At 59.6% G+C, this 20623-nt stretch overlaps 5 protein-coding genes across 20 annotated transcripts; 3 read left to right on the top strand and 2 right to left on the bottom strand.

Annotated features, from left to right (window-relative positions):
• The first annotated feature begins 561 nt into the window (after window positions 1-561).
• Window positions 562-5568, top strand: nploc4 (NPL4 homolog, ubiquitin recognition factor). Its single transcript, XM_088359288.1, has 16 exons — window positions 562-732; window positions 1609-1689; window positions 1880-1989; window positions 2087-2290; window positions 2546-2594; window positions 2713-2807; window positions 2885-3008; window positions 3192-3371; window positions 3442-3600; window positions 3678-3804; window positions 3872-4032; window positions 4099-4170; window positions 4304-4396; window positions 4501-4617; window positions 4691-4793; window positions 5034-5568. The coding sequence occupies exons 1-16, from the start codon at window positions 718-720 to the stop codon at window positions 5192-5194; spliced, it is 1851 nt and encodes a 616-aa protein (XP_088215414.1). The 5' UTR covers window positions 562-717; the 3' UTR covers window positions 5195-5568.
• Window positions 5569-6095: 527 nt separating this feature from the next.
• LOC148383017 (phosphatidylinositol 3,4,5-trisphosphate 3-phosphatase and dual-specificity protein phosphatase PTEN-like) lies at window positions 6096-9516 on the top strand. Of its 3 annotated transcripts, XM_088359291.1 has the most exons (10): window positions 6100-6640; window positions 7107-7191; window positions 7274-7318; window positions 7399-7442; window positions 7626-7864; window positions 7982-8123; window positions 8196-8362; window positions 8608-8853; window positions 8987-9166; window positions 9300-9516. In XM_088359291.1, exons 1-10 carry the CDS (start codon window positions 6562-6564, stop codon window positions 9309-9311), a joined length of 1239 nt encoding a protein of 412 aa, XP_088215417.1. In that variant the 5' UTR covers window positions 6100-6561; the 3' UTR covers window positions 9312-9516. The 3 variants fall into 3 exon arrangements, with proteins under 3 accessions (XP_088215416.1, XP_088215417.1, XP_088215418.1); XM_088359292.1 differs by having other exon boundaries at window positions 8987-9516; XM_088359290.1 differs by having other exon boundaries at window positions 6096-6640; window positions 7982-8362; window positions 8987-9516.
• A 42-nt stretch (window positions 9517-9558) lies between these two features.
• rnls (renalase, FAD-dependent amine oxidase) lies at window positions 9559-11941 on the bottom strand. The gene is made up of 7 exons (XM_088359293.1): window positions 11602-11941; window positions 10908-11013; window positions 10677-10819; window positions 10423-10581; window positions 10111-10308; window positions 9876-10054; window positions 9559-9793 (listed from the first exon to the last, which is right to left on the bottom strand). Exons 1-7 carry the CDS (start codon window positions 11912-11914, stop codon window positions 9641-9643), a joined length of 1251 nt encoding a protein of 416 aa, XP_088215419.1. The 5' UTR covers window positions 11915-11941; the 3' UTR covers window positions 9559-9640.
• On the top strand, window positions 11576-15550 carry LOC148383015 (rac GTPase-activating protein 1). 8 transcript variants are annotated; one of them, XM_088359286.1, is made up of 16 exons: window positions 11585-12080; window positions 12472-12566; window positions 12667-12869; window positions 12944-13083; window positions 13144-13216; window positions 13283-13336; window positions 13422-13514; window positions 13611-13719; window positions 13829-13905; window positions 13984-14148; window positions 14212-14307; window positions 14393-14597; window positions 14660-14765; window positions 14874-15006; window positions 15121-15368; window positions 15439-15550. In XM_088359286.1, exons 1-16 carry the CDS (start codon window positions 12007-12009, stop codon window positions 15485-15487), a joined length of 1920 nt encoding a protein of 639 aa, XP_088215412.1. In that variant the 5' UTR covers window positions 11585-12006; the 3' UTR covers window positions 15488-15550. The 8 variants fall into 8 exon arrangements, with proteins under 8 accessions (XP_088215410.1, XP_088215407.1, XP_088215406.1 ...); XM_088359284.1 differs by having other exon boundaries at window positions 11576-12080; window positions 13192-13216; window positions 13984-14307; XM_088359283.1 differs by having other exon boundaries at window positions 11580-12080; window positions 13984-14307.
• A 595-nt stretch (window positions 15551-16145) lies between these two features.
• syde1 (synapse defective Rho GTPase homolog 1) lies at window positions 16146-20181 on the bottom strand. 7 transcript variants are annotated; one of them, XM_088359275.1, is made up of 13 exons: window positions 19963-20175; window positions 19567-19736; window positions 19214-19502; window positions 18893-19135; window positions 18618-18753; window positions 18300-18544; window positions 18135-18223; window positions 17908-18045; window positions 17712-17838; window positions 17481-17644; window positions 17116-17344; window positions 16798-17052; window positions 16146-16669 (listed from the first exon to the last, which is right to left on the bottom strand). In XM_088359275.1, the coding sequence occupies exons 1-13, from the start codon at window positions 20045-20047 to the stop codon at window positions 16446-16448; spliced, it is 2394 nt and encodes a 797-aa protein (XP_088215401.1). In that variant the 5' UTR covers window positions 20048-20175; the 3' UTR covers window positions 16146-16445. The 7 variants fall into 7 exon arrangements, with proteins under 7 accessions (XP_088215401.1, XP_088215399.1, XP_088215400.1 ...); XM_088359273.1 differs by having other exon boundaries at window positions 17712-18045; window positions 19963-20178; XM_088359274.1 differs by having other exon boundaries at window positions 17712-18045; window positions 18893-19132; window positions 19963-20178.
• Window positions 20182-20623: the final 442 nt, after the last annotated feature.

Below are 20623 nucleotides of genomic sequence, written 5' to 3'. Positions count from 1 at the left end.
GTCAACAGGGGAGGCAGGGGAAAACGACTCCGGTAATATTTGAAATAATTCATAAATGCTTGAAATATTACAATAATAGAGTGGACATGTTCGTCAAATAAACAGGTTTACGCACACATTTTCAAAACAAGAATGACTCGTCGACGAGAGGTCAGGCGGAGCCTGTGAATGAACCCTGTTTTCATGAAGCACATTAGCCCAAATTCATTGGAGATTTGACCGAAATAGCGGGAAAGTGTCGAATCAGGGCACAACATCCAGATTTGAACGAGACAGTCCGTGTGACCCCAAAACAGGGCAAACAGGGCGAACAGGGTGAACAGGGTCACGTTGACGAGTCAGTCGCTCTCTGGAGCGACTTTTATTCCGTTGTCACAAGCACAAAAGTGCGAAGAAGGGAGATGGCGAAATTGGGGGCGGACATGACGATGGACAAAAATGGATATCTTACTGAGACAGGTTTAATGGAAACTACGTAGCTAAGTGTACTGTACTTGTCAAGCTTAGGATGGGACGGCAGTCGCACTCCGGAACAGTAGGTGGCGGTAATGCGCCTCAAAGCCGGCGACACCCGCCGTAAAACGAATCAAGAAGAAGAAGAATACGGGATGGAGTCTCGTTGACAAACACGGCGTCAAAGAGCGTTCAACTTTTCAGCTTGGAGCAGGCACGAGACTGACTAGACGACAACATCCAGCGGCCGGCTCGGGTGGCAGCATGGCGGAAACCATCGTAAGTTGAAACCAACCAACAAGCAAGCAAGACGTGTCTTCCTCGCTGGCTGCGGCCAAAGTGAGCTAGCTTAACCGGTTAGCAGCAACGCCAGACAGACGAACGTATAGTGATGAGGCAGCACAATTAGCTTGCTAGCCGGGCCGGCTCACCGGCGGCTAACGGCAGCTGCCAAGGTTCGCCTTTAACTCCCCAACACAAATGTCAGTCAGGAGTTGGCCAAGTGCTCGCTCACAATGGCACCGATGGACTTTTCCGGTGCTTGTGTGCTTCCGATCCATCCGTCCTTTGTGGCAAATTTGCTTTTGCTTTTGCTTTGGATTTGGTGGCATTAACCGCAATGGACGCCCAGTCAAAGGAGCTTGTCTGTATTCTTTTTTTTTTTTTTTTTGCGCAGTCGTCACTGCCATACAACTTTACTGTTCAGGTACCTTTTGATTTGATTATTTGTTGTGTATGTTACAAATTGCCTTGATTCCCCCCCCCTACGTTATGTCATGCTGTTTTAAATTCAACCGTCTTACTAAGCAAGGTCGAGCGCATATGGAGCCTTTTGAATGCTGATTCCGATATTAAGCAATGAATCAGCAATGGAATGACTAAGACAACTTGGTCTTTTAATGCTTACATCAACAAAGAGACCAATTCCAGCCGGTCCATCTCACTAGAGATACAAGCAACAACAACAAAATACCATTATGAAATAAGGCATTATTGACAGAAAGTTGGCCCTTAAACGCCCATCAATGTGCGTCCCCAATATATGATACGTTGGCCCAATATCTTGTCAGGAATTTGTGGCCAGGGTACAATTGGAAATGGATCAGATTATGGTCAAGCGCTTTTGTCTGATGGCTTTTGTGTCGTCGTTTGTAGATCATCCGGGTTCAGTCTCCAGATGGGATGAAGAAAATCGCTTCCACCAAGCGGGAGACTGCCGCGGCCTTTTTCAACAAGGTACTGGTGTTTCCTTTCCAAAGGACGCACCTTTGGCTATTTTGACGCTTCAGCCACGTTCAATATCAGCGCGCTCGCTAAGCAGCTTTGCCCGGAATTGCCTTTGGCGGGCTCGTCGGACAATCGATGTCGAGGTTAGTGTTTGAGCCGGCCGGCAGACCTTTGTTTGTGTTTTTGACGGCCTTGGCAGGTGGCCAAAGAGTTTGGCTTCAACTCCAACTGCTTCGCCGTTTACCTGAACCGCAACAAAACTGGAGAGATCCTCCCCCAGAACAAAAGCCTCAGCCTGCTGAAGATCAAGTGAGCGACGGACGGACGGCCGAGCTCGGGCGGGCGGGCGGGCGGGGGGGCTGGACGGACCACGCGACGCTAAGCTGCCTTTCCTTATGTGCGCCAGGCACGGCGACATGCTCTTCTTGTTCCCTTCGGGCTCGCCGGCCGAGGTGATGGACACGGCCGCCCCGCACTCGTCCTCGTCGTTCGCTTCCTCGTCCTTTCCGACGCCCCGCCCCCAGTCGGCGCCGCCCGTCCAGGAGGACGACATCGACCGCTTCCTGACCAAGCAGGACGGCAAGATCTACAGGAGCCGAGACGCGCAGCTGTGAGGAGACGCGCATGCGTGCGCGAGCGCTAGCTTTGCGCTAACGTGCCGTGCCAAAGGCCAGAGAGGAGCTTGCGCAAGTTAGAGAACGTTGATGAGATCCCTCCCGCACCTGTATATTGGCGCTGCGTGGTGACGACAACAAAAATGGCCACGCTTGGTTTGGGCCAGGTGCATCCTTGCCACTTTAACGGCAAATGGGGCCAAAGCGTTGCTTTTGTCTGAAATGAGCAAACTTGTCCCGTGTGGTCACAGATGTCGCCACGGCGTCCTGGGCAAGTGCGTGCACTGCGTACCCTTGGAGGTCAGAACGCCGCCCGCCCTTTGTATCTTTCCTTCTCTTTTATTTCTTCTCCTTTAATTCCTTCCCTTTGCCTCCACCTCTTGGCGCGTCTCTCCTCTCCTCTCCTCTCCTCTGGCAGCCTTTTGACGAGGACTACCTGAACCACCTGGACCCGCCCGTCAAGCACATGTCGTTCCACGCGTACCTGCGAAAGCTGACCGGAGGAGCCGACAAGTGAGCGCCCGTCTCTCCCGGCCGTTTCTAATGGTGAGTCCACTGAAAGCAAGGCCATGTTGATGCCTGCCGCACAGGGGGAAGTTTGCCGCCCTGGAGAACATCAGCTGTAAGATCAAGTCGGGGTGCGAAGGCCACGCCCCCTGGCCGGAGGGCATCTGCACCAAGTGCCAGCCCAGCGCCATCACGCTCAACAGACAGGTCCGAGCCCGCCGTTCTTGCCGGCAAAAGCGAGCGGCTGGGCCGGCGGAGCAAAGTCGCCCGCCGTCGCTTTTGTTGCCGTCGCCCGCCGTCGCGTTTGTCGCTGTCGCCCGCTGTCGCCCGCTGTCGCCCGCTGTCGCCCACCCTCACGTTTGACGTGGCTGTTTTGTCTTTGCTGGGCAGAAATACCGCCACGTGGACAACATCATGTTTGAGAACCACACCATCGCCGACCGCTTCCTGGACTTCTGGCGGAAGACGGGCAGCCAGAGGGTGGGCTACCTGTACGGCAGGTACACGGAGCACAAAGACATCCCGCTGGGCATCCGGGCCGAGGTGGCCGCCATCTACGAGCCCCCGCAGGTCAGCCGGCGCCGCCTCCCGCTCGGCCGGCCCAGGCGGCTCCCCTCGGCTGACGTGCGCTTTGCTCCAGAGCGCCACCGCCAACAGTCTGCAGCTGCTGGATGACCCGCGGGCCGCCGCCGTGGACGAGATCGCCGCCAAGCTGGGCCTGCGCAAGGTGGGCTGGATTTTCTCGGACCTGCTCTCTGAGGACACCAGGATCGGGACAGTCCGCTTCACCAGAAACCAGGTGGGCTCCAGAATAGCGGCCCGAGCGAGCGAGCAAGCCAGCCAGCCAGCCTTTTCCGTTTTGCCCTTTCCCATCAGGACTCTCACTTCCTGAGCGCGGAGGAGTGCATCACGGCGGGCTTCTTCCAAAACCAACATTCCAACCCCTGCAAACTCTCTCGGGACGGACACTTTGGCTCCAAGTTTGTGACGGTGGTGGCCACAGGTGAGGTCGCGCCGAAGCCACGGCTCCTCTGCTCGCTGTCGCCGACTGTCGCGGGCGTTCCGTTCAGGCGGTCCGGACAACCAGGTGCACTTTGAGGGCTACCAGGTGTCCAATCAGTGCATGGCCCTGGTGAGGGACGAGTGCCTGCTGCCCTGCAAGGACGCCCCCGAGCTGGGCTACGCCAAAGAGTCCAGTCCCGAGCAGTACGTGCCGGACGTCTTCTTCAAGGTAACGGCCTGGGGGCTGGGGGCGGAGCGCTGGCAAACGGCGCTCATGGTGGCCTTCTGTCAACAGGACAAAGACAAGTTTGGAAACGACGTCACCTTCCTGGCGCGGCCTCTTCCCGTCGAGTATCTCATCATTGACGTGAGTTCCTTAGCACCGTCGCGAGCGCTTTTCCGGACCCGCCTTGGCGGCTGGAGGGCAAAGGACGAGGCCGCTTTGTCAAAACGGCTGCCTCCATGTTGTCCAAACGTTGACCGCCTCCTCGGCATGGCAGATCACCACAACGTTCCCCAAGGACCCCCAGTTCACCTTCAGCTCCACTCAGCGCTTCCCCATCGAGAACCGAGAAATGCTCGGGGAGACGCAGGTAAGGGCGCCGCCTCGCCCTGCCCTGCCCCGCCCCACCCAGTCCTGCCTTTCTGTCTGGCGGCTCCAACGCGCGGCGGCGCCTTTCTCCTCTCCTCTCTGCAGGACTTCCACAGCCTGGCCACCTATTTGTCTCAGTGCGCCTCCGCATCCTTCCTGGACACGGTGTCTGACTTCCATCTGCTCCTCTTCCTGGTCACCAACGAAGTCATGCCTCTGAGGGTGAGTGCGCCGAGAGCCCTCTGCCCCCCCCACACACACACACTCGCCCTCACCCCGGCACGCCTTCTCGCAGGACAGCATCGGCCTGCTGCTGGACGCCGTCAAGACGTGCGACCGGGACCTCGCCGAGACCTGGAAGAAGTCAGAGCAGTGGGCCACCATCGAGCAGCTGTGCGGTAAGTTGGCGCGGGTGACGGAGAAGAAAAGGAATTGGCGGCAAATAGACAGCAACCCGCTTCCTCCGCAATTTGAGACCGAAATGTGTCCCGTGGTGAGCCCGACCCGAGCAGACTCGTCCATTCAATGAGTTGTGGCCGAATGGAGTGACCTTTTGACCTTGCCCGAATCCATCATGAGAGCGCTGCCTTTGCCCGCCGTATTCAGAGTGACGTTTGTCTCCTCCTCCCACCCCACAGGCACGGTGGGGGGGCAGCCGTCGGCGTCGGTGGGGTTTGAGAACACGGGCGACCCGTCGGCCCCCCCGTCCTCCTCCGCCATGTGGTCGTGCGCGCACTGCACCTTCATGAACCAGCCCGGCACCGAGCACTGTGAAATGTGCAGGCTGCCCCGCACTTAGGAGCGCGCCCGAGCGAGCGACCGACGGCCCCCGCCGCCCTCTCGGGCCCTTCTGCCGCCAGCATTGAGCGCTTCCCGCCGGGATGGCTTGGGCCACAAATGCGTACTGGAGCCCGTTTTGGCTCAACTGCGGCTCGCCCGCCGCTTCCTCGACTGGCCTTTTTGTTTAGGTTGCCGTGATTGTGGAATCTGAAAGGCTGCAAGAACCAAAAGTGGTGGCTTGAGATGCAGGTTGAAGTCCTTCCGTCATCTCCAATCAGTCAAATGAATGGAAATGGCGCTCATCTGTTCCAAACATTCAATTGTTTCTTTTCCCCAACTGATATCATTTTTGCCAGTTCTGCTATTTGGAAAAAATAAAATTAAGATAACCAATTGATCGTCAGATTTCATTTGAAAAACATGATTACTTTTTAGGCCCCTTGATAATGGAACGATCTGAATTCCAGCAAAACATATGACTGATTTCCAACACATTGAGTATTTGCTTCGCTCGACAACTGAGAGAAAAGAAATGACAGAACAGATAATAGTTCTTTGCAAATCGGCGTTTTGTTTTGGGGTTTTTTTCTTTCAAAAGAGGACCGCTTCATTGATTCGCATTTTGTCTGTGTTGTAATGTGTCCCTCCGCATATGCAATCGAATTGAAGGGACTAATTGAATACCTAATTGTCTTTTCTGACATTTTGGACGGGGGACAAAAGCAGCCTCACTTGGCAACCATGCGAGCTCACACGCTTTTCCAGCTAGCGTCGTCAAGGTACACGGAGCCGCGTGATAAAGGGAAATAACTCTCCTCTTCCGTTTACAAAGCCAAAGCGTAATAACGAAAAAGAGCCGCGAGACCTTTATTGTGAAAGTTCAGAAAGGAAGTCTCTGGCATTGCTACCGCCACCTGGACTCGGTCGGCTTTGCTCGCTCGCCCGCCCGCCCGCCCGCCTGGCGTTTTGATCGCGGTCTCGTCCTGGTCTTGTCGTGCTCTGCTCAAATCACGGCGAGCGGGGCCGCCAACACTCGCTCCTTCTAACTTCGGATGTTTGGAACTTAACGGAGGAGGGAGGAGGACCTGGAGGGCCAGGCTCCAAGTGCGAGCAGGCTGGAGGGCCGGACGCTATCCGGCGTTTCTGAGCCAGCAAAGAGCCGAGACGGCCGGGCCGTCGGTCGGCTAGCGGGCCGGCTAGGTCGCGTCTTATCCTGCCGAGAGCCGGCGGGAACCGTCTGCTCCTCTCTCCCACTTTGCCACGTTTGCTCGGCGACCGTCGGGCTTGCGGTGGCCCGCGGCCGTCCCGCCGTCCTTGCCATTGCCATTGCCATTGCCAACGCCGTTGCCATTGCCATTGCCATTGCCATCGTCATCCTTCGTCGCCATGGCAGCGCTCATCAAAGAGATCGTCAGCCGAAAAAAGAGACGGTACCAGGAGGACGGCTTCGACCTGGACCTCACGTGTATCCTTTCTCGTTGCATGCAACGTCTGCTTCCGGACAGGATGCTACCTGGCTAATGCTAGCAATGGCACTCTCTCACTCACTCACTTGCTCGGCGGCTCATGTGCTAAGCTAACTGTAGCGCAAACGGGAAGATAAGATCGAATCGGAATCGAGGTGGGAAATGCTTTCTGGGCCCCACCGAATCAAAAGGCAGGCGTCTAGGGTAAGAGTCAAAATGACTGGACTGTTGGAAAGTCAAACGTTTGTGCGGGTTGGAAAGGTAGGAAGAGAAACTAAGAATGTCAAGAATGTCTTGCCTGCTTCCCTGCTTGCCTGCTCCCCTGCTCGCTCGTCTCCCTCAGCACTCAGCGCTCATCAGCAACCATCCGGAGCTTTGGATTAGGGTGCGTTGCAGCAGGAAAGGAGGCATGAACGGCTGGCTAAAGAGGCAGAGCACAAACTTTGTCCTTAGCCGGCCCGACAGACATCTACCCCAACATCATCGCCATGGGTTTCCCCGCCGAGCGTTTGGAGGGCGTCTACAGGAACAACATTGACGACGTCGTGCGGTGAGGCTGCTCGCTTGTTTTCCTTTGTTTTGTTTTCTTTCCATCGTTCCCCCTCTCAACGTGTGGTGACTGTGCGGCGCAGGTTTCTGGACTCAAAGCACAAAAGCCACTACAAGATCTACAACCTGTAAGTGCAACACCTGCCGGCGGCGACAGCACGCACGCACGCGCACCGCTAATGTCGCCTTGCTCGTTCGTCTTTGGCAGGTGCGCCGAGCGACATTACGACACGTCCAAATTCAACTGTCAAGGTGAGACGAGCCGTCACCTGGCTTGCTTTCACAAATGACGGGAAGAAGCGAGCTGGTCGCGGGCGGGCGGGCGCCACCCTTGCTCGCTCGCCTTGCGTTTTGAAGTCACGGCGGGGTCTCCCGACCTTATGTGCGGCGCCTTTGACCAACGGGCCAGCTCTGCGTGTGCGCTGTCCCCCCCAGTGGCCGAGTACCCCTTTGAGGACCACAACCCGCCGCAGCTGGAGCTCATCAAGCCCTTCTGCGAGGACCTGGACGCTTGGCTGAGCCGCGACGAGCGCCACGTTGCCGCCATCCACTGCAAGGCTGGCAAAGGCCGCACGGGCGTGATGATTTGCGCCTACCTGCTGCACCGCGGAAAGTTCCGCCAGGCTCGGGAGGCCCTGGACTTTTACGGCGAAGCCCGCACCAGGGACAAGAAGGTGGGAAAGCCTCCTTTGCGAGCGTTTTGGGAAGGAGGGCGAGCCACTTTTGACGCAACGTTTGACGTCTTGGCTGCGTGCGTGCGTGCGTGCGTGCGCGCGCCTGCTTTTATTTAGGGCGTGACCATCCCCAGCCAACGGCGTTACGTGTGCTACTACAACACGCTGCTGAGGAGGAGACTTCACTACTCGCCCGTGGCGTTGCTCTTGCACAAGATGCTCTTTGAAACCATTCCCATGTTCACCGGGGGGACCTGCAGTGAGTCGGCGCCCGCCCGCACATGCCCGCGTCACCTTGTTCTTGCTCACAATGTGCTCCTCTGGCGCGCAGATCCCCTCTTTGTCATCTACCAGCTGAAGGTGAAGATCCACACGTCCAACCCGGCGTACACGCGGCGCGAAGACAAGCTGATGCTCTTTGAGTTCCCGCAGCCGCTGCCCGTGTGCGGTGACATCAAGGTGGAGTTCTTCCACAAGCAGAACAAGATGATGAAGAAGGTGAGGAGGGCACGGCATGGGCAACTTGCGCGGCGGCCGTTGTCTCAAAGGCGCCGGGATCCAGAATGAGATTGAGGAGCGCTGGCAAAGCGACACTTGACCGGCGCCTGACGTGAGCGTTTGGGCTTGGACGGCGACGCCTTTTCCTTTGTGAACTTCCAAAAACGTATTTTGCGGAGCTGAGTTGCCCCGGCACCCCTTGACCATTTGGGCCGCTCTCTGTCCTTCCTCCTTTCGGCTCTCAGGACAAGATGTTCCACTTCTGGGTCAACACCTTCTTCATTCCCGGGCCGGACGAGGACCCGCAGAAGCTAGAGAACGGCCAAAGCGGAACCTCGCGGGACGCCGGATCCGACGGGATCCGGCAGAGCCGGGAAGACGACGACGACAACGGCGGCGGCAGCGACTTCCTGATTCTGACGCTGCTGAAGAACGACCTGGACAAGGCCAACAAGGACAAAGCCAACAGGAACTTCTCGCCCAACTTTAAGGTCGGTACTCGATTCCGATCTTCCCTTGTTGTTGTTGCCCATCACTGGACCTTTGGAGCGCAGGCGCCGTACGGTGGGCGGGCATCCTTCCGCGGCCTATTAAGCATGCGTCCCCCCACCTCCTGTCCTTCAGGTCAAACTGTTCTTCACCAAGACGGCGGAGGAAGGCGGCAGCGGTGGCAGCCAGGTGAACAGCGCGTCGGTGACGCCGGACGTCAGTGACAACGAACCCGATCACTACCGCTACTCGGATACCACCGACTCGGACCCCGAAAACGAGCCCTTTGATGACGAGCGGGACCAGATCACCAAGGTGTGAGTGACCCCCCAGGGTAGCGGCCACCCAAGACCCGGACGGTGGTCCCGTATTGTTGCCGTTTACCGGAGGGAGGCCTGCCTGCCTTCCTTCCTTCCTTCCTAAAGCATTCCTTCCGCCTTTCTCTCAGTCACAAACTTGAGCGTGTTTGATCGGACAGACACTCTTGGACAGCAGCAGAGTCGCCGTCCCTCCGTCGGGGGTTCCCGAAGCCCACACGCGGCTCAGAGCCGGGCAAAAGATGATCTCAGGTTTGATCCGAGCGGCTCGCCGCTCTTCGTTTGCATCTCGGGTTACCCCGAGGCAGCGAGCGCCGTCCGGTGAATAAAGCAAATATTTATAACGTGGACGGACGCGAGTGTTGCTTTGCGAGCGAGACAGACAGGGAGTCAAACGCCTTTGTTTTATTGGCACGGTCCAGTACGCGGACACACGCGGTTGCCCGGCGAGCCCTCAGATCCACGCTTGCGGTCATAAGACGTCTTGGAAGGCACGGAGCGTGCTCAGCGCCGACACCAGGCAGCCGTCAAAGTTGGAGTGAGTGAAGGCGTCTCCGGCGCAAACCAGCAGGGGCCGCTCCGACAACGTCATGTGACCCGGGCAGCCCGCCACGGCGCTGGCCACCTGAGCGACACACGGGCGGGCTCTTACTGCTGAAGGCCAGGCCAGCCAGGCCAGGCCAGGCCAGGCTAGGCTTTTGGCTCACCTGCGAGTACCTCCACTTGTGGCACTTGACGGACGTTGGCTGAGGCAGCGCGGGGACCAGCCGCTCGAGCTCGCGCAAGATAATGGGCCGCACTTCCTCGGCATCCCGTTCCAGGTGCCGCAGGCCAAAGGGCACGCCGGTGTGGACCACCAATGACGGCCCGGGGCCCGCGTCCCCCTCTGGACACAAGCCGCAGGTTATCGGCCACCCGCCGGGCGAGATGCGAGCGCCTCACCTGCACCGCGTTTGCGCGAGTCCACGGAAGCGTAGCAGATGACTTTGGCCTTGTCATCGTCGCCGTTGTTATAGTTGTTATAGTAACGGACAGCCCAGGGCACGCCCACGTCGGCCCCGGGAGGGAAGAAGAGCGCCAAGGCGAAACGGGAGGAATACGTCACGCCGTGCAACAGCTCTTTCTGTTGGACAGATAGAACTGACAGCACACGCACAGGCGCAATCAAGGCCGGAGGATTTTGGATATTTTCTATTCCCCATTGTGTTTGGAGAGAAGCCGGCCCACCCATCCAATCGATTCGAGCGGGCTCACCGTCTCCCAGGTCGCCTTCGAGCTGCAGAATTTGCGGAACGGGGATGGTCAAGAGCACAGAGTCAAAGTTGTGGCTCCCGCCTTGCTTCTTGCGGACCTCCCAGGAGGCGCCGTGGCGGTACAGACCGCTCACCTGATGCTCCAGGCATAAGTCGGCTCCTAGACAGCACGGATGGAAGGACGGACTAGTCAGGACGTGCCGCTGTCCGGGTGGCCACGCAAAGAGCAGTGACGCCATTCGTTCACCCACCCACCCGACTGGCGCAGGAAGTGCTTGACCACGCTACTCATGCCCAGCGGAGCCACGTAGTCCACGTTGCCGTCTTTGTGCCGCAAGCCCTCCACGGCGCAATCGAGCGGGCGTAGGATGCCCGCCGCCAGCAGCTCCGAGTAGAAGCTGACAAGCGTGTTGGACTTTCCAAGAGCTTCCATTCCAATTGTGATGGCTTTGGCGATACGAGTTTTGATTGTCGTGGGCTGCTTACCTGTGGTGAGCGCGCGCATACTCGCGCGTGGCCGAGATATACTGGGCTCCGAGGTCGGCCGAATGGGACGACGGGTCGGGAGGGCGGAACGTCGACATCCTTCCACCTGTCGCCCGCGCGCGCGCGCGCACACACACACACGCACAAGCACGTTTGCCTTGGGAACGTCAACGACACCAGTCGATCACCATTCTTGGAGTGACAATTGGCCCACTTGGTTTCATCGTTCGCTTTGTGTGGTTGCAGGCGCATGCAGGCGCATGCAGCCTAGCGTCGTCACGTGATGTTTGTTGTTGACTCAGACTCACTGAGCGACCAAGGTCGGCAAATGTGCGAGCGTGCGTGCGTGCGTGCCACAAATGCCATTTTTCCGCCAAGGCGCACGGTAACGACGTCTGCCAACAATCTTACTGGTTTCAAACGTCACTTTTCCTTGCATTGAAAAGCTTCAAGAAAAACTGTTTGCACTCATGCAACCGCTTTGAGACTGAACGCCTTTGCAACAGTGACTAAACTGTGACCAAAAACAACATTGGCTCCGAGCTTGCTGCGAACCTTTGCAGCTCACCGACAGATCATCAGCCGTGCATATCTCGCGCGCGCGCGGACGGACGGAACCGGCCGGCGTAGGGGAAAGAGAAAAAGTGTACGTGCAATGACAAGCGTGTGGGTCGGCGCGCGTGCATGTCCTGACCGACTCCGCGGGCTTTGTCCCAGACGACGATGTGGACTTTTTTGTGCTTGAGCTCCTTCCTGAGCAGGTAGGCGCACAGGCTGCCCGTCAGGCCTGCCCCCACCACCAGAACCCGACTGGACGCATCGAGCACCCGCGACGGAGACGACATGTTTAGATCCTTCAGCTCCGAGTTAAGAGGAACTAGCGCGGCGACTCCTGGAAGTGACGTTGCGCCTGCGCCTGTACCGCGGTGGGGGCGCATTCTTGAGCGCATGGAAGAGCATATGTCGTCGGTTCCGCCGGCCGCGGTTCGGACGCAGGAAAGAAACATGCAAGAGTCAATCCAGAATCACGCTGTTTTATGAAATGCATCTGTCTGAATTATTTTTGACGATGCTCCAGAGTCAAACGTCATCTGCATAAATGACGTCACCGCCAAGGGGACGCGATCACGTGTTCCCAACCGGAAATCCGCTTCACTTCCTGACCCGCCAAACGTGAGTTGTTTGAGAGAATGCGATTGTTTGTCGTGTCAGAGTTTCCCTCGTCGTCGTCGTCCGGCGTTCGGCTCCGATGGCGCAAGCAGGTACTCGCAAACGTCGACCGGAGGCGGGCGCACTCCATCCCTCCCTTCATCCCTCCCTCTGCTGTTTGTCGCAGCCTTTTTCAATTGAAGCGAACGTTCAAATGACCGTACTGTCGTCTTGAAGGAGCTCGCAGAAGAGCGCTTTTTGGCTCCGTGCAACACGTGCAAGCAACACCGCCGTTTGCGATTCGACAGGCGGCGTACCAAGGGCTGCGCAGGCTCAATACTTGTTGCGCACATTTTGGTGGAATTTTGCGCTCCAAAGGAGCAAGGCAGCCCTGTCAAAGCGTGTCGCGTTGCAGAGGGATGGCCGAATCTCGAGGGATCGTGGAGGAGCTGCTCGCGCTCTGCATCCAGCGAATGACGATGGAGGAGAAAGCCATGAACACCGAGCTGGGTGAGTGCCGGCTGGCCGGCGCGCCCGACCGACCGACCGACCGACCGACCCAATCATTGGCGCGCGGATCCCAGCCAAACCGAGCCCATGGTCTTGGCAGAGTTGATCGAGGTGGTGAAAAGCTTCGAGAGCGCCCGGAAGCAATGGCAGCGCGCCGAGACCGAGCTCAAGAAGTACAAGGAGCTGCTGGTCAAGTCGGACGTGGCCAAAGCTGCGCTGGAGGTCAAACTCAAGCATGCCCGCAACCAGCTGGACGTGGAGATGAGGAAACGTTACAAGATGGAGGGCGATTATCAGTACCTGGTGAGGCACGAAGAGCGGCTCTTTTGCGGCGGCCATCTTTTCCTCACGGCCTTTGCCGTCCTTTGTGCCCACAGCAGAGGCAAATGCAGCTCATGTGCGACATCCTGGTCAACGACAGCAAATCCAGCGCCTGTCTCAACGAGGAGCAGAAGTCCCTCCTGGCCGCCTTTGAGCACAAAGGCGCCAACAGGACTCGGCAGCGCGGCAGCAAACGGTAAGGGTAAAACGCCGGCCGGAGCGCCGGCAGCAGTCAAGCCACTCTCGCCCGCTTCAGCTTGTCGGCCATCGACGAGTCGTCCTTCTTCTCGCACTCGGACATCAGCTACGACCGCACGGACGATGACGTGGTGAGCCGGTCGCTGGGCGGCGCGGCGGAAGCCCAGCCCGCTCACTTTGAGCTTTGGCGCTTTCAGGACCTGGACGCCTCCGCGCTCAAACCCCTGAGGTCACGGGCCCGAGAGCGGCGGGTAAGCCCGGCCGATGTCCGCAAAGCTCCGGAGAAACGGCTCCCTCGGCCCATCTCCTTTTCCCACTTTGCGCCGTCTCTCGTAGCGTTCGTCCATGCCGCTGACGGCGCCGGGAAAGCAAGGGCCGGGCGGCGACGTTTCTGCTGAGCTGCTGCTGGAGCGCAAAAGCGTGGAGAAGGTGAGAAAGGCCAAGCGCGGCGAGCCACGGGGAGCGCCGTGACGCCAAGCCCAGGAAATGCCGACAGAGCCCGACCCGTTTGACTTTGCGCCTCAGGAGGTGGAGACGGCCGTGCGGGCGATTGTGAGGCCCCCCGGCGCCAGGGCCCTCGTTGACACGCCGGAGCGGCCCAAAGAGGGATTCGCCGCCGACCCCGGCGAGGGAGGTAAACGCAAGCGCGCCTTCCCCGCTCGTCCTCTGCTCTCCCGAATCTCCAGTTAAGCTCCAAGCTCCGAATCCAAGCGCTTGATGGGCCGCCTCTTTTGCTTGTGCAGAAGAAGCGCCTGAACCCGGCGGCCAGGCTGGAGTGCAGACCGAAGCGTGTCCCAAGCATGACTTTCTCTCCAAAACGGTGCCAGACGGACGGCCGCCGCCGTGGGCGCATTCAAGTTGAAGCCAAAGCTTCACGCGCTCCTCCCCCGTCTGCCAGGTGATCCGGCCCGAGATGTGCTTGCCTTGCGGCAAGAGGATCCGCTTTGGCAGGATGGCGCTCAAGTGCAGAAGCTGTCGCCTGCTTTCTCACCCAGAGTGCAAAGCCAAGTGCATCCAGATGTGCGCTGCCCCCCGCCCGGCGGCGGCGCCTGCTGAGGCCACGGTCAGGATGACCTCCGTCCGAGGCTGGTCGGCCGCCGCCCGCGTTCACGTCTCTGCTCCTCAGGTCCCGCTGGAGGCGTTAGCTCCCAGCAAGCCTCCCAGGATTCCGCCGCTGCTCGTAGAGTGCGTGAAGGAGATCGAAAGGAGGGGCTTGCAGGAGGTGAGCCGCGCCGGAGGCGGTCGGTCGGTCGGTCGGTCGGCCGGCCGGCCAGGTGCAGACTCCCGACTCGGCTTTCTGCCTCCAGCGAGGCCTCTACAGAGTTCCCGGCGGCGAGCGGCAGGTCAAGGACTTGCGCCAGCGCTTGACGGCGGCTACAGCGCCGCCGTCGCCGCGACTGAGCGAGGTGTCGGACATCCACGTGCTTTGCGGCGTCCTCAAAGACTTCCTGCGCAAGCTGAAGGAGCCGCTGCTCACCTTCAAGCTCCACCGCAACTTCACGGCAGCTTCAGGTGGGCCCACCCCGTCCAGTCGCTCGGCCCGTTTGCGTCCTGACTGCCGAGCTTTTGGCCAGAGATGAGCGACCACCAAAAGAGCTCGGGCGCCATGTTTCGGGCCATCGCCGAGCTGCCCAAGCCCAACCGGGACACGCTGGCCTTCCTCATGCTCCATTTGCACAAGTAAGTCTGCTCGAGTGGCTGGCTCACACTAGTTTTTGTGCTTTGATTTTCTTTTTTTAGTAGCGCCCTGCCACAACTTCCCAGGCCGGTCTTATCCTTGTGTCGCAGGGTGATGCGGAGTCCTCAGTGCCAGATGGACCGGAATAATTTAGCCCGGGTTTTCGGACCCACCCTGATGGGACACGCGCTGTCTGACCCGTCGCCGTCGACGATCGTGCGGGACACAAATATTCAGCCCAAGGTCAGCGAGCGAGCGAGCGAGCGGGCAGCAGGCAGACCCGCGTGAGCTGGCGCTTGCCTTCCTTCCTTCCTTCCTGCCTGCCTGCCTGACACGTCATGTCGCCATCTTCCTCAGGTCATCGCTCACTTCTTGTCCTTCCCCGAAGACTACTGGAGGCGTGTCCTCGGCGACCAGGCGGCCGCTTGCCATAAGCGCTCCAGCCGGGGCGAAGGAGAGGGTACGCCCGCCGCTCGCCCGACCTCATCCGGCCTTGTCGGGATTTCGTCTCGTTTCTTTGAGCCGCTGACGTCTCCCGAGCTGAACAAGCGCCGCGACGTGCCCGGCGAGACGACCGCTGGAGGTCGTGCCGGCAACTTGGCAAAGTAAGCGACTCGCCCGGCACCATTTGGAGCCGTGCTTTCATTTCTCAAATGGGACGCTTGCTTCCCTTAGCACCGGCTGCGCCGTGCCAGGACGACGCTTTTTCACGTCACCCAGCTGACCCGGTGTCATCCAGCCTTACTCACAGTTGTAAGGAATGAAAAATAAATAGATGAAGAGCTGCTGCTGCTGCTGCCGTTGTTGTTGTTGTCGTCGTTGTTTGTGTTGCCCTCCGCATGCGGTCGCTGATGCTCGCTCGGATGCTTTTTAGTTGTCGTTTCCCTGGAGCGCCAGTATGGAGTTGTTATTTACTGAAGCTGTGTGAGAAAAGCGTCTTCTCGTTGAAATTTGAGAAAAGCTTCGTCTCGTCTTTGTTAAGCCAAAGTCAAATCCGCCGAGATGGGCGGGGGCAAAAACGCAAGCGTGCAAAGTCAGCTGCGTGTGCTTCACTGCCACATGTGCTTCCTGAACACTTGGTGGCAACCGAGAGCCGACATCCGCAAATGAGCCACAAAGAAGAGCGAGGAGGCGAAATCGGACGCTGCCGATTTGGAAGACGACGTGAAATAATGAAGAAAAAGAGCCGAGTGCGAGCTCCTTGGATTAGACATTACCCTTGGTCACAATGGCTACCCGGATTCTGCTTAAGGTAACCCATTTCAAAGTTGAAAGTGAGACTTTTAGGCGTTCCGCCGGCTCCAGCCAGGCAGCCACCTGTTCAATAGTTGGCCAACGTATCGTATGGCGAGCATCCCAATCTTTGACGAACTGGTCAAATGTTGTGCATGGGCCCCCACCTCGGGCTCGCGCGACTTTTATTTTGGGCCGCTTGCTTACAAAACCAAGTGCATAGTACAAAATGAAATAATACTGCCTTGTACGTCAGCCGTCGTCCCGCACCCGGTACCATCGACGGTGAACAACCTCCGTCAACTTGTTCGTACCCTGAATAGTGTCAACTTCAATACTGAGACGCCAGTGACGCTGGGAGATGCGGCGAGCGGCCAAGCCTTCCCAAAGGGCTTCTTCATCGAGCCTGGTCGCCCGCCCAATCGGCCTCGCTCCTCCTCTGTCGGTATCTACGTGCAAATGTTGACGCGTTTGGCCAGCTCTCGGTCCAGGTCATTAATCAGGCCGTCAAAGTCCTTCAGGCTGAGTCGGCAGTTAAACGGAGCATCAAAGTCCAGCAGGTCCTCGGCGCAGCAGCGGGGCGCTCGGCGGGCCCCCGAGCGCCAGGCTTCTCCCCCGTCCTCCTCTTCCTCCTCCTCGTCGTCGTCGTCTTCGTCATCATCATCTTCGCCGCCTGCAATCAAATAACACGGGCACAACAATCTAAACGCGCACGAGATGGCCTTTTGTCACAAGGAGAACCTTCAAACTAAAACGTGACCTCAACCTGAACCTTCAAGACGTGGCAAAGTAAAACGTGACCTCGGTCGCTTTCGCTCCTCGCCACCTCGTCGTACTCGGCGTCCCGTCCGGGCGCGAGCCGCTGCCCGCTCCAGTCACCGGCGTAGCGGTTGGCCGGCGGCGGACTGTCCAAGCGGGCCACGGCGCCCCGGCCCCGGCGCCACACCGCTTCCAAAGCTCCGCCGTCTGGCCTCTGGCAGGTCGGCTCGGGCCGAGGAGCGGGGCAGACGTCGTCGTCGACGTCGTCTGCTCCTGCTGGGATTCGGTGGGTCGGCACTGCGGACGAAAGGCGCGGCCATCAAATTGTGCTGCAGGGCGAGGCGAGCGGTCTCCTCTTACCGGGCCACAGCCGCAGCAGGTAGTGCAAGGCCTCAATGTGAAGCTTGAAGTCGACGGCGCGGGCCGAATCCCCCGACGCCTCCCCCCCTCCCGGCCCCTCTTTTGCCTCCGCCGTTCGTTTGAGCAGCACCGGGCCGAAGCAGACGGCCAGGTTTCGGTGCGTCATCCTGTTGCGAGAGCTGAAGTGGGCCACCAGGCTGAGATGGTCCAGCAGCAGAGTCAAAGTGGCCTGCAAGAGGAGAGAAGGCGCCCAACGCTCAGCGGGCAAAGGCCCAGCCTGCCTTGGCCCGGCCCAGCGTGCCTTGGCCCAGCCCGGCCCAGCCTGCCTTGGCCCGGCCCAGCCTGCCTTGGCCCAGCCGTCTCACCCTCTCCGGCACCGGCAGACACGAGAGCAGCTCCACCGTGGCCCAGCGGACGTCCGGGCTCGGCGGCGGGGCGGGCCGCCGGGTCATGGCTTCCCTCACCACCTCGTACAAGGCGGCCGTGATGAGCGAAGACGGCAGCTCGCGCAGGAAGTCTTTGAGGATTCCTGCCCAGCCAAGAAGAGCGCGCTCTGGCCTGGGACCTTTCTCTTTTGCAACGGCTGACATCCTCACCCGTCAGGACGTTGACGTCGGGGTAGAGGTCCTCTCCCAGCCAGACGGCCGAGCTGTCGCTCTCGAAGCCGTCCCTCAGCTGCTTCTTGACCGCGGCCGAGCCGCACAGTCGGTAGAGACCCACGGCCTGAAGGACCACGACGATGGTGGCAGGCGTCACGAGTCGTCTCTGGGACGGGGCGTTTCCGGGCCCTACCTTCAGTCCTCGCCGTTCGATCTCCGCCACCGTCTTCTGGACCAGCAATGGCACGCCGCCGGCCGAACTTTCTTCCTCCAGCAGCCGACGCAGTTCCACCCCGAAGACCCGAGCGGGTCCGCTCGGGTTAGCCGCCCCCTGAAAAGAGCCCAAACGGAGACGGACGGGTCGCTCACGTTTGTCGGTCGGTCGGTCGGTCGGTCGGCGCCGCGTCGGCCGGCTTCTACCTGCGCGTCCCGTCGCTCCTGCAGCGACACTTTGATGTCCAGACGGCCTTGGGGTTCCAGCTTGACGCTGAGCTGCCGAGCGCCACTTCCTGATATGGGCGCACGTCGGTCACCAGCGTCCGACGCAGATGCGGCGGCGGCGGCGGCGACGGAGCCGTACTGCACCTTTGAAGAGCGGCGGCAAGGCCACGCCCCCCAGACAGCAAACCACGTTGCCCGGCCGAGCCGCTCGGTCAAAGCGAGCGGCGGGACGAAGCACCGCCACTCCGAGTCGACGCGCTCGCTCCAGCTCCAGGCGGAAGGTGTGGTCCAATGGAACGGAGTGACCTCGCGGGCGAAGGAGGGAAGTCCTGGCTCGAGCTATTCCGTCAATCTGGATTGCCAGAAAAATTTCCCGGCTCTCGTCCGACCTGGAAAAAGAGGAGGCGGAGACACAAATGCTCACACTGGAGGTTGGCACCTGGCCTGTGCTTTTCTGCTCACTCTTTTGTCTTTGCCCGCTCCAGGTCCAGAGCCAGAAGGTGAACGCTCAGCATACCGCTCACTACGTGGCGGAAGGAGGCTGCGTGGCCCGGTTGCCGCGGCGACGCTTCAGGTGAGTCCCCGTCGCTGAGATAGCCTGGCGAGAGAACACGTCGGTCACGGCGAGGCGAAGGAGGAGTCGGCCAAGCCGCTGCGAGGCGAAGGAGGAGTCGGCCAAGCCATGGCGAGGCCTGGCCCGGCCCGGCCCGGCCCGGCCGACCGACCAAGCCCCTCACCTCCTTTAGTGGCGGAGCGCGCTGCGGGCGGGGCTGAGCTGTCCAGATGATATCGACTCAGGACGTCGGAGGCATTCCCGTCGCCGCCTCCCTGTCCCACCCGGGAGGAGCGGAGACTGATCTTGCGTCGGAGCTCCGGAAGCTTCCTCATCTTCAGGGAGAGTTTGCGCACGGCGCCAGGAGACATCAGCCTGTCCATCACTCCCCCTTTCCTGGGCAGGGCGGGCCGAGAGTCCACTCCTTCTGAGGAGCCGGGCGACACCGCCACCCTGTCAATTCCGTGCCCGACATGGAAAGACTTGACGGAAGGCGGGTCTTTACCCTCGCTCTCTGAGCTGGAGCAGCCCACGGCGGCGGCGGCAGCGGAAAGCACCTGGTTCCCTCCCTGCGCTGGACCGCCCGTCGTCTCCAGCCTGGCCCGCTCCTCCTCCGGGATGGGGTTGTACCAAATGTCGGTGGTGGCACTTTGCGAGCCGCCGGCCTCGTCCGGCGCCGAGGACAGCACCCAGTCACGACTGCTGCGCTCCAAGCTCTGCAGGTAGGCCCGCCTGCCGGGCAGCTCGTTGGCGACGGCCGCTGTCTTTGGATGAGTTGTTGCGCCGCCCGCTGGCTGGGAGGCCAAATACAGAGGTCACGCACCTATGCTTTTTCCGACACTCCTCGGCGCCACTTACCTTGTCCTGCGCACACTCTGACTTTGCGCACACAGGGGCCGCTCCTCGGCGAGCCCACGGCACGGCTAAGCGGCCCAGGGGAGGAGACCGGGGCCCCGCCGCCGCCGCCGCCGTCTCCCCCCCGGACGCACCAGAGTTGCGCGGCGTGACATGGGACTGCGCTGTGGCATCTGCGGCCCAGAAACGGGGAACGCTCACAGACGCGCTTGCTAACACGCCAGCGCTCGCATGTACGTGCGCGTCGCTCTCGTCCTGGACAAGAATGGCTTTGTGCGAGCTCACAGTGTGTGCTGTTGCATTCAGCTGACACACAGCCCCCCCCCCCCAACAGGCAGTTGACACAGCCAGCGCGAGCTTGGCCGAGCTCATCTGTCCTGGAACGGCCGGCGTGCTCACCGTTGACTTGAGGCTCTGTCTTCCTGCGGGATCGGTTCTTGCCTCGCAGCCGGGAGAAAGTTCTCTTGAGCAGAGGCTGGGCCATGCCGCAGGCTCCCACTTTTGGCTCTTTTGGACAGATTCTTTGGGCCTTCCTTCAGCCCTTCATGTTTCCTCGCTGCTGCAGAACAGGAAATGAATTCCAGGCATTCTTTCCCAAACTCCCCCTCCGCTTCCATTTCCTCCTCCCACTCCCAGCTGTGGCGGCGGGGGGGGGGTTTGTTGTTGGCTCATGATGGAGGCTCATGGGAATTGCAGTCCAGTCACAAGTCACAGCAAGCTGTTGCTATGTGCGCACGTGCTGTATGGTGTAGGACTGAAGTGAGGTCGCCTTTTTCTGGCGTCTCATTTATTTGGACAAAGTCCCTCTTTGCTCTGAAATGTGAAGAACGGACATTGAGACGAATGTTTTTCTTTGGTGATGTCATTCTCTTTTTGTCCGTTAGATGGCGACGGAGTCCGCAAAGCAGAGGCTGAGCGAAGGCTTCAATCCGAGCCCATGGCCAAGGAGGGGCCGAGTCCTGATTCTGGCGGAAAGGTGCGAAACCCCGCTCGGAAGACGTTGCAACTTTGGGCTGAGTCACTTAGAAGGGCCGACACGCTTGACTTTTTTCTTTGGTTT

Source organism: Syngnathus floridae, chromosome 18 (genome assembly GCF_059516105.1).
Source record: "Syngnathus floridae isolate MCC-2025c chromosome 18, RoL_Sflo_1.0, whole genome shotgun sequence".
In the NCBI taxonomy this organism is placed as follows: Eukaryota; Metazoa; Chordata; class Actinopteri; order Syngnathiformes; family Syngnathidae; genus Syngnathus; species Syngnathus floridae.
This window is presented reverse-complemented; position numbering and strand designations above follow the sequence as displayed.

Coding starts and splice junctions, on each gene's coding strand:
- nploc4 (XM_088359288.1), top strand. Junction 2,808..2,884: donor CTGACCGGAGGAGCCGACAA/GTGAGCGCCCGT, acceptor CCTGCCGCACAG/GGGGAAGTTTGCCGCCCTGG. Junction 4,794..5,033: donor CACCATCGAGCAGCTGTGCG/GTAAGTTGGCGC, acceptor CCCACCCCACAG/GCACGGTGGGGGGGCAGCCG.
- LOC148383017 (XM_088359290.1), top strand. CDS start 6,562: ATGGCAGCGCTCATCAAAGAGATCGTCAGCCGAAAAAAGAGACGGTAC. Junction 6,641..7,106: donor CTTCGACCTGGACCTCACGT/GTATCCTTTCTC, acceptor CCGGCCCGACAG/ACATCTACCCCAACATCATC. Junction 7,319..7,398: donor CACTACAAGATCTACAACCT/GTAAGTGCAACA, acceptor CGTCTTTGGCAG/GTGCGCCGAGCGACATTACG.
- rnls (XM_088359293.1), bottom strand. CDS start 11,914: ATGTTTCTTTCCTGCGTCCGAACCGCGGCCGGCGGAACCGACGACATA. Junction 10,582..10,676: donor GCACTTCCTGCGCCAGTCGG/GTGGGTGGGTGA, acceptor CGTGCTGTCTAG/GAGCCGACTTATGCCTGGAG. Junction 10,055..10,110: donor CTCGCGCAAACGCGGTGCAG/GTGAGGCGCTCG, acceptor GCTTGTGTCCAG/AGGGGGACGCGGGCCCCGGG.
- LOC148383015 (XM_088359279.1), top strand. CDS start 12,007: ATGACGTCACCGCCAAGGGGACGCGATCACGTGTTCCCAACCGGAAAT. Junction 12,567..12,666: donor AGCCATGAACACCGAGCTGG/GTGAGTGCCGGC, acceptor TGGTCTTGGCAG/AGTTGATCGAGGTGGTGAAA. Junction 15,369..15,438: donor CGTGCCGGCAACTTGGCAAA/GTAAGCGACTCG, acceptor TGCTTCCCTTAG/CACCGGCTGCGCCGTGCCAG.
- syde1 (XM_088359268.1), bottom strand. CDS start 20,047: ATGGCCCAGCCTCTGCTCAAGAGAACTTTCTCCCGGCTGCGAGGCAAG. Junction 18,754..18,892: donor GCGCTCCGCCACTAAAGGAG/GTGAGGGGCTTG, acceptor TTCTCTCGCCAG/GCTATCTCAGCGACGGGGAC. Junction 17,645..17,711: donor CGACGTCAACGTCCTGACGG/GTGAGGATGTCA, acceptor TTGGCTGGGCAG/GAATCCTCAAAGACTTCCTG.